We start from the raw sequence: 10728 nt of genomic DNA, 5'->3' as shown, positions 1-10728 counted from the left end.
TCTTGGACACAATAATACTCCATATCAGGTCTCTAATCACTTGACCAAAAAAGATCATTGAATTGGATATGAAATTGAATGAAATTTAGGGGTGATAATTTCATCTATTAATAGTTGATAGATTGGATTGAATCCATCCATATAGATCACCTTGAATCATAATATAATTTCATTGGATAAAATGTGTAAACAAATTCTTTATTTATAAAATTAATTTCATAATTAAATTAAAAAAACTAAAGAGAAAAGGACAAGTTGATATCGTCAAAGCTCCGTTGTCTGCCACCACATGGGTCATCTAAGCATTGTCATCCGTCGTCGTGGGGTCGTCAGAGACCTGATTTGAGGGCGATCGGAGCACTATCATGATCCACCATGGGGTCACCGGAACACTATCTTAGTTTAAACATAGAGAGATTATTGATGAATCAAATCAAGCCTTGTGCGTATTTTGTAGAAACAATGTCGAGTCAACATCCTACTTATATTCTGATTAGATTTCTAATCTGTTACTTAATCTTTTCCTTTTCTTGTAAGCTTCTCTTTGTATATGGGTTTGAACTTTGAGTATCTTTTCTTTTTTTGGTGGTGGCCGGGTTCGAACCCCGGACCTTGCATATTTTATGCATTGTCCATACCAACTGAGATAAGCTCACGAGGACTTGAGTATCTTTTCTACTTGCATATATTGAATTTTTGCTTATTTCAAAAAAAGGCATCGTCTTCGTTTAAATGATTTATTTGGTAAAGTTATTAATATAAATTATATTTTTTTCAAATTAGTAAAAAGTTTTTGTCAAAAAATAAAATTCTGTTAAAAAATTATATTTAAAAATTCGATAAAAAAAATTATGTTTGAAGAAACTATTTTTAATATTAATCAAATAATTTTGTCAAAAAAATATGTTTAAAAAAATCTATAAGGATATAATTATTTCAAAAACAAATACATGTATAGCTGGATTTAGATTGATATCCACCCATTGAGAATAAGATTATTGATTAATTTTATGTTTTTCCTCACGATATTTGATCCTTGATTTTTTGTCAACCGTCGAAATTTGAATTTGAATTAGTTTTCGCAGTCATGTTTAATACACTGTAGAAATATCTCTTGCAACATGTGATAAGCACATAGCGAACTATTCTTTCGCCTTTTACTAAATTTTAAATTATTTAACAAGAGATAAATATGAACTTTTTAGTTTTTAGGGTCCAAAAATTCATGTTTTGTTAAAACATATTCTAATTTTTTGTGGGTGGGATTGTTAACATCTCTCTGTAATAATACATTAAAAATATGAATGGCACACATGAGTTAACTTTAAAACAAGGCCATAAATCGTGACATAAAATATTTTGGGGACTAAAACTCACTATAATTTTTGAACACTTAGGGGAGTTTTCAAAATACATCCGCGCTACTTCTCAACTCATTTGGTTAACAACTGTATGAGTGATTTGGTGTAAAAGAAATGTTCGGGTCTTTCGTCAAAAAGAAGAATTGATACAACATCTTCAAGACAAAATTAAATTCATTCTTGTTGGTGGCTGAAAGCAAATAGACTTAATTTTTTTTTTTAACTATCACTTGTGGTGGCTTAACCCGTTAGCTTGTTTGGGAATCACTTTGTATTGAGGCTGCTTTGCCCTCTTCTTTTTCCTGCTTGTTTTCGTTTTTGATGTAATTTGAACCTTTTCATCCTGGTTTTCGGCACTCTTTGGGCTGAAAATTCTAGGATCTCAGTTAATATAATCCATTTTAGCTTCATAAAAAAAAAAAACTCGCTAAAAAAAATTAAAGTAACTAAAAATGAAATTCAAGATGTTTAGAGATCCAAAACTTATTTAACGCTAGATTTTCGGTACCAACACTAGTTTTGCTTCCGGACCTCAAAGGCTCAAAGTGATTAAAAGTGGTAATGTGTTTGGATGAGGAGTGTCAAATTTGATTTTCATTTTTTCGAAGGAAGTGTCAAATTTGATTTTATCTCCTATATATATGAAATGTGATTTTTCTAAAATATAGCCATTTGGTTACTTAATTTGAATCAAACTTGATTTTCGATATATATATGCTCACGTACCATAATTAGTTAGTAATTAAAAAATATATTTCTTTTGTGCATGGCATGAATATATGCATATTAGTTAGTAATTTACAAAGTCAAATTTATTCATTGATCATAATCATGCTTACCAAACACCAAATCATAGTCTGATCGATAGTATCGCACAAGTTTGTGTCCAAGTCATTATGATATACTTTTTAATTCATGCAATTGATGTTTTATACTTTTTTTATATGAGTTGATGTTTGATACTGGAATCTTAATACAAAATATATTGGATTTTTCGTTCATGGGATAAGGGATTTGGTCCTTCCCTTTTTCCGGCTTTCTTCCTTGGATTTTGCCAACTTGAAATGTGAGAGAGGCATGGGGGATCTGGTGAAGTGGCTCCACTGGTGAAGGCTATGCTTTTTGAATAAAACGAGTGAAATGTATCACATGTAGTGTAAGTTACCTGTTTTAGGTGCATCTCATATATAATAGTATAAGATTAAAAACTATATTTTAATTATTCAAATAAAAGTGATATAGTTCTTGTGTACCAAATAAAGTTCACATGCATGCTGGCATTTAATAAAAAAGGACTGGACATTAACACTTTAGTAAAGGTATTTTGATTCGTGTAATCGTGTGAATTCATCATGTAGCTAAAAGTGCTACATATAATTGTATAAACTCAAATATGGGATAATGGGACTGGCTACTTTCCTGAGTATACATGATAGCTTTACCAAATTAATCACTTCAAATCAATTAGTGTATGCTTCGGAAGAAAAATAATACAATTGTCCCGTGAGCATAGCTCAGTTGGTAGGACAATGCATTATTATATGCAGGGGCCGGGGTTCGAACCCCGGACACCCCACTTATTCACCTTATAAGGTGAATTCTAGCCACTAGGCTACCTGACCAAAAAAAAAAAAAAAAAAAAATAATACAATTAGTGTCATATAACTTATAAAGTTATGAAATATTGCTCTCAAAAAAGAAGTTATGCAATATTAAAAATGGCTGACAAATACTAGTCAACAATATATAAAATTAGAGAAATGATATTTGTACAACCATTTTCTTACAACTTTTGGGATAACCCTCTCTCTCATACACTCATTATGCTCTTGTTTTCTCTCTCTATTGCTTTGATTTTCGTGTTAAGACATAGTACATTTCTATTAAAGCAGCATGCCAAGTGCCAACATATAAAGCTTTACCGTCAAAAAAAAAAACTAGTCGACAATATTATTATTTTTTTTGACAAGAGAAAATTAGTCGACAATATGTAAAGCAATATAGCATTATTAATCTGTATAGTCTATGATATTTGTACCAAAAATCAGCTAGCTTATCAACACAATCATTTTCTTCCAAAAAAATGTGAGAGAAAATGAAAGAAAATGAAATTCATTAGCGAAGTCAATTCATTTGCTGGTCCAACAAAATCAATTTATTCTGATAACGAAGAGTTTCTACACGTTCAAATTCTTCCTGTATATGTATATATTCCCTAATATATTCATGCCTAGTTTTGGTAGATATACCAAGAGGCAAGACCTAGTTAGCCAAATTCTAAAACAAGAGGGTGACAAATTTAAGAACGACAGATATTTCTATGAATAGTTGTTGAGGGAACAAAAAGACAATAAACCCCAAGTACATTCTAAAACTAATTGTATATGAACCCTGAGGGTCCTACACAGTAGGCCTCACAAGCAAATTATATAATCAGTTCATGTAATCTTGCCACTGTCTAATTTGTCAACTATTGTCTTCCATTGTCTAGTGTTTGTCAGCGTAAATAAAGCACAAGCAAATCAAAGTAAATTAAAGGCAAAAGCTTAATGTCTAATTGGCAAGACGTCCTGATTGACCAACTTGATCATTTGCACGTGTATATAAATTTGTGCATGCTTCTTAATTTCCCTCTATTACGTAAAGATGAACTCACTTTGACTATTTCTATAGAACTAATAATAAGAACAAAGTAATAATATAATCACGACTAATGATATTTTGACATCCATTTGATGACAACTTTGTTGACAACCTTATTTTTCTCACTTCTTATTGGTCAAAAGGAAGAGAGAGGATAACAACATCATGTGAGTATGAGAGAGAAAGTTGTCCAAAAATTGTCAAAAAGTGGTTGTCAAAATATCATTTCTCTATAATCATATATAGTGTGCCATGTAAATATCTTTATAAGCTTAACTATTCAAATTTGTGTTCCTCCTTTATTCAAAAAAAAAAAAAAATTGTGTTCCTCCTATTTCTAAATTCACACGGTTTTGGTCCTTCAGTTTTTAAACATATAACTTTTTCTCCATTACATATATTTTGATGATATGGCAAATGTGATGTGGCAAGGTTGATCACTAGTGTGTAGATGGATCGTCACCTAACAAATAATTTTATTTAACCAAAATATAAATTAATTTATATATGACAATCAAATTTGATGAAAGACGTTCAGAAATCTTAGCTCAAATTGTAAATATGTCTAAATTGCTAGATCGAGTGTTGTAACTGGCTCATCCATTAATGTTTATAAGTTACCAATGACTTTGTCATTTCTTCTATCACCAAAAAATATTGATGAAAGACAGACATTATTCAAATAATTTCTCACTTAACAATTAGTTTACATGTCATTAACCCCATATACATACATATGGATGGGGAAATCTCGTATATTTTAAAAATTGGGGGACCAAAATCGTAGTTTGAGAATAAAGAGACTTAAGTTGAAAATAAGACAGAATAGTGGATTAAAATTGCATTCAAGTACTTTTTAATATTAATCTTTATACCGTTTTTAACAATAAAAAAGAATGCTAAGATATTAAAAAGGTGTACTAATTATGCTTTATGTAAATAACTATCATCCAATCATTCTTTTTGGAATCTGAATCTTCAAATATGAATATATCCCCCTCTACAAGCAACTATAAATAACCCCTTTGATTTGGTGGAGGATATATATTTCATACACCTTCACACTTCTCTATATTGCTTCCAATTTCATATATAGATATAGATAGAGAACAATGAAAGGGATATGGAATGGAGTACATGGTTTGAAACCAGTGATGCTTATGGTGTTGGTTCAAATTGCATATGCTGCTGTCAATGTGCTCTACAAACTTGCCATCAATGATGGAATGACTGTTAAAGTTGCTACTGCTTACCGTCTTGCTTTTGGCTCTGCCTTCACCGTTCCCCTTGCTCTCATTTCTGAAAGGTTCAATATATATCTATAATTATGTTTATTTTATATATTACCTAAATTATAATTGCTTATAGGAAGATCAAATAATGAACATATTACCTAAATAACTACATATAATTAATTAAATGGCTTTTGTTTTGTTTTCTTCTATGAAGGAATAAGAGGCCAAAGCTGACTTGGAGGGTACTTTTCATGGCATTTCTTTGTGGCTTGTTTGGGTATGTTATTTAAATTAAATAAACATATACTAGTAACTGTCAATGAACATGTAATATATATAATATATATATATATATATATATATATATATATATATATATATATATGTATGTATGTATGTATGTATATAAGGTAGTTAAGATATGAATAATACATCAAAGTGGTAATTTTAGTTATGTAATGAATTATGCAGGGGAAGTTTATTTCAAAACCTTTTCTATGAGGCCTTGGCTTTAACATCAGCAACATTTGCATCAGCTATCTACAATCTCATTCCAGCCATAACCTTTATCATGGCCATCTCATGCGGGTAATTAATTAATCATCACCATTTTCATGCAATTAATATCTCTTAATAACTTTATTATTGCATTACATAGGTTTAATATTTACTTGAAACTTTGTACATACAGTTTCGAAAGATTAAATTTGAGGGCAGCAGCTGGAAAAGCCAAAGTGTTAGGAACACTAATTGGAATTGGTGGGGCAATGATGTTGATATTTCTCAAAGGTTTAGAAATTAATATCTGGCCATTCCACATAAACCTTATGCATCCACATCAACACCAAAATAGCCACGTGGCATCAGTCCATGCTGACTTTGGTAGTAAATGGTTGGGTGTTCTGTGTGCAGTGGCAAGTTGCTTCTCTTTTGCTTTATGGCTCATAATTCAGGTAAGCTAAAAGAGGTCGTTTATTACCCTTTTTTGTTTTGTGAATAAATCATTTGCTATAAAGAAAATAAATTTTTTTTCAAATTTTCATTAGTTTGTTATAGATTTATTAGATACCTAAGTTATTTTTCTTATGGTCCGTAACAAACGGATTTTTATTTGATGATTGCTCTTTTGGCCCTCCTATTTTCTCTTTATCATTAAAAACAATATTCAAGAGCCTTTGAAAACATAAATAAATATCTTTCGTGAATTATTTCTGGATCGGTTTGCGCATTTGTGGGATTTCCGACCTAAAGAGCAACCATCTTATTTTGTATAAAAAAAAACAGAGAGATTTACTATTTGAGACTTTTATAAGCATGTGTAGCTTCTTTTATAGAGACTCGATGATGGACTTGTATGAAAATGTTGTTTAATTGACATGTTTTGGCTCTTGGCATAGGCAAAGATGAGCAAAGAATATCCAAGTCATTACTCAAGTACAGCTTTAATGTCTACAATGGGAGCAATACAAGCCACTGCTTTTGGTCTTTGTGTTGAAAGAGATTGGAGCCAATGGAAGTTGGGTTGGAATATCAGGCTACTAGCCGTGGCTTACTCGGTATATATACTCTTCTTTATTTAAATCAACGGTTAAAATTCTATATAAATTTCATGTATGAATTGATAATATTGATGTGATGTTTGATTTTAATATTGTAGGGGGTTGTTGCCTCTGGATTAGTGGTTATTGTGACTTCGTGGTGCATAAAGATGAGGGGGCCTTTATTTGCATCTGTCTTCAACCCTCTAATGCTATTGTTTGTGACTATTGTAGCTTCTTTGATGTTGGATGAAAAATTATATTTAGGAAGGTAAATTATTTTTTTTTGGTAATATAGGAAAGTAAATATTCATCTAGCTAATAAATATATGCTCATGTTAAGTTATACTTTAAGAGCGCATGTTTTTATATTAAATTTTTAAATACATCTAAAAATTTATCTATACTATTATATTTAAGAACATTTTTTTAAAGGATATTATAATTAAGGAAGGTACACCAATGCTACTAATATAACATCCTAACTAATATAAGACAAATAATGGTTATATTGATGATAATTTTGTTTTGCTGTGTTGTATAGTGCAATTGGAGCAGTGCTGATTGTGTGTGGGTTGTACATGGTTTTGTGGGGTAAGAGTAGAGAGATGAAAAAGATTGCTCAGTTGGTGCCATCAAAAAACACTCAAGAAGCTGAAGCTATACAAGTTGTTGTTGTGTCCACACCAATAGTAGAGGATCATGATAAAGTACATGCCTACAACTATCACAACGAAGTTGATAAAGATCATGTAGATAATTTGTCAAAAAATGGAGAAATTAATAGTATTGGGGGTGCAGAAGTAGTGAAATGATCACTACTTGATGTGTTTGAAATATTTTATTGAAGTGCTCCGGACGAAAAGAAGTTGCTGAGAGCATTTTTTTTTTAAATAGTACAGATTAGTTTAATTTGTTCGCTAATGCTTTTGTCTTTAATTATTTCTTTCAATATCCTAGTCAACTAATGAACTACATGTACAATCTACATATTTCAATTGTATTTTTTCTTCTTCTAAGGGTAATGGATTCGAAAATGTAAAAGAAAAAAAAAGGCTAAATTATTCGTTCACATCAATGGTCTCTTATTTTTCTTATAAGGAATGATATTTTGACATCCAATTTTCAACAACTTTTTAAAGATAATCTTTTTCCTCCATTTTTATTGGACAATAACAATAGAGAAAGAAAAAGGAAGAGAGGGAATAAAAGTATAATGAAAGTATGAAAGAGAGTTGTCACAAAAGTTGTTGAAAATTGGTTGTCAAAATATCATTCCTCTTTTCTTATAGCACCCCTCCACCACCCGAGTAGCATCTCTTGCTTTTTGTACATGCATTTAATAAAAGTGATTATATGTTTGAAAGATAAAATAAATAAATGAACTTAGCAAATTGCTTTAAAACTTAAATTTACAGACACAAATTTTCTAAAAAAACGGGACGTATAATTATGGACGAAATGAGTAAAATTGACACATTTTAGAAAATGTTTTCACAAATTCTAGAGCTTTTAGTTTTTTTTTTGGTGGTGGCCGGGTTCGAACCCCAGACCTTGCATATATTATGCATTGTTTAAACCAACTGAGTTATGCTCACGCGAACCTAAAGCTTTTAGTTTGTCCAAACTGTAGTAAGACCAAAATACCAATGTTTTTAAAACATGATTGGATGTTGAACCGGCTGATCTATTGGCGAAGGATCAATAGATTGAATTGTATGAATCCTGCTCTTTACCCAAATAGTTTTGCTCACTCCCAAAGTAAAAGTCCATACTGCCCCTACGCATGTTAACTCACGTAGCGTGAGTTAACTTACGCAAGTTATAAGATGAACGTGAGTTTAGTCACGCTACGTGACTTAAGTCACGCTAGTTATAAGTTGGCCGTGACTTAACTATCGCAGTTTTTATTCTAATTTCCTTTATTTGAATTTATTAATTCAATACGCAATCGTAAAATAAATATAAAATAAAATAAAATGAAATAAAACAATGAACAAAAATAAAGAAACAAAAATAATAAATATAAAATATCATTTTATTAATATAATTCTTATTACATTTACAATGGGGTAAAACTAAAACTGCGAAAAAATAAAAACCACTAGAAAACCTATCTTCCTGTGGTAAAACTAAAAATAAACCACAAGAAAACCAACCTTCCTGGGGTAAAACTAAATCTGCACATTTAGTTTTACCCAAGAAAGCTGCTCACTACTTATATTTTCCCCAGCATACCCACAACTTATCATTCTTTCTCTTTTTACACCAAAATAAAGAAGGAAAAAAAGAAGGAAAGGAAGAAGATTCATAGGGGGAGAGAGTGAGAATGAGAGATGGTGTGAGGAAATGGGGAAGTTTAGAAGTGTATTTATAGGGGAGATTGTAACATAGGTTATATCTACCATAAATAGGGTCAAAAAACGTGTAAAAACTTAACAAAAAAAGTGTAAAATCAATTAAATTCCATTGAACAAAGTCAAAAAAACGTGTTCTTGAGTCCAGGATTTACACTAGCGTGAGTTAACTCACGCCTAGGATTTACACTAGCGTGAGTTAACTCACACACAGATTAACACTAGTGTGAGTTAACTCACGCTAGTTAGGCCGGTGGTCACAACTCAAGAACACGTTTGTTGGACTTTGGTCGGTTATTCAACCATGCTTTTATTGTGTTTTACACGTTTTTTTTTACTGTTTTTGACTGAATTTAGTGCATATAAAACTTATGCACTAAACAATTTTCAATTAGGCCTTCATTTTTTTTTGGTTACATTTAAGGCCTATATTCTAAATTAATTTATTAACTTTATTCTAAAATATTTTGTTTACATTAATCTAAATTATTTTCTTAACTTTATACTAAATTATTATATTAACATTATTCTGAAATATTTTCTTAACATTATTGTAAATTAGTTTGTGCACATTAATCTAAATTAATTTATTAACTTTATTCTAAATTATTTTGTTTACATTAATCTAAATTATTTTCTTAACTTTATACTAAATTATTTTATTAACATTATTCTGAAATATTTTCTTAACATTATTGTAAATTAGTTTGTGCACATTAATCTAAATTAATTTATTAACTTTATTCTAAATTATTTTGTTTACATTAATCTAAATTATTTTCTTAACTTTATTCTAAATTATTTTATTAACATTATTCCGAAATTATTTTGTTAACATTATTCTAAATTATTGATTCGATATTATTCTTTAAATAAATACAAATATAAATAAAAGTAAATGGACTAAATTAATAAAAGCAAATGGACTAAATATAAATAAAAGCAAATGGACTAAATATAAATAAAAGTAAATATAACAATATCTTATTTTATTAATAATTCGTACATTACAACAATTGTCATACAATAATGTTGAACTTATTCACTAAATCTACTTATTTTCTCCTTTTTGGGGTAAAAAGGAATCAATCTTCGTGGGGTAAAATAGTGAGCAGCCTTCTTGGGGAAAATACATCATCAACCCTTGGGCTAAATTTAAATCTGATTTTTCTTTTACCACAAGAAGTTCTTTTTACCCATGGTAAAAAGTTTCTGCAGTTAAAAAAGCAAATTTAAAATTATCCCAAGGGTCGATCACTTCCCCAAGTCGGCTACTCACTATTTTACCCCGACGAATTTTGATCACTTTTTACCCCCAAAGAGAATATTGAAAAAAAAACAAAGAAAGAAGAGAATTAGAGTGAGAGAGTGGGAGGAGATAATGTGAGGAATATGGGAAGTATGTGAGGGTATTTATAGGTAGAAAACGTGTGAAAGTGGTAAAAAAAGTGTACATTGAATGTTGAAAAGCTGACCAAAGTTGGAAAAACGTTTGTTCTTCACCGGCCAACTAGCGTGAGTTAACTTGCGTTAGTGCTAAGTTGTATGTAACTTAAGTCACGTTCATACTACACTAACGCATGTTAAGTCACGT

The 10728-nt window shown here is 30.3% G+C and overlaps 1 protein-coding gene across 1 annotated transcript; it reads left to right on the top strand.

Annotated features, from left to right (window-relative positions):
- Positions 1–4976: 4976 nt before the first annotated feature.
- On the top strand, positions 4977–7855 carry LOC146943480 (WAT1-related protein At1g68170-like). The gene is made up of 7 exons (XM_085741742.1): positions 4977–5310; positions 5454–5516; positions 5711–5827; positions 5931–6192; positions 6637–6795; positions 6897–7048; positions 7322–7855. The coding sequence occupies exons 1-7, from the start codon at positions 5117–5119 to the stop codon at positions 7590–7592; spliced, it is 1218 nt and encodes a 405-aa protein (XP_085597868.1). The 5' UTR covers positions 4977–5116; the 3' UTR covers positions 7593–7855.
- Positions 7856–10728: the final 2873 nt, after the last annotated feature.

The sequence above is a fragment of the Medicago sativa genome, chromosome 2 (genome assembly GCF_051527215.1).
Source record: "Medicago sativa cultivar Bolivia chromosome 2, Bolivia_mono, whole genome shotgun sequence".
NCBI classification, from domain to species: Eukaryota; Viridiplantae; Streptophyta; class Magnoliopsida; order Fabales; family Fabaceae; genus Medicago; species Medicago sativa.
Note: the sequence above shows the minus strand (reverse complement) of the source record. Positions and strands in the feature narration are given on the sequence as shown.

Coding starts and splice junctions, on each gene's coding strand:
- LOC146943480 (XM_085741742.1), top strand. CDS start 5,117: ATGAAAGGGATATGGAATGGAGTACATGGTTTGAAACCAGTGATGCTT. Junction 6,796..6,896: donor TACTAGCCGTGGCTTACTCG/GTATATATACTC, acceptor TTAATATTGTAG/GGGGTTGTTGCCTCTGGATT. Junction 7,049..7,321: donor GAAAAATTATATTTAGGAAG/GTAAATTATTTT, acceptor TGTGTTGTATAG/TGCAATTGGAGCAGTGCTGA.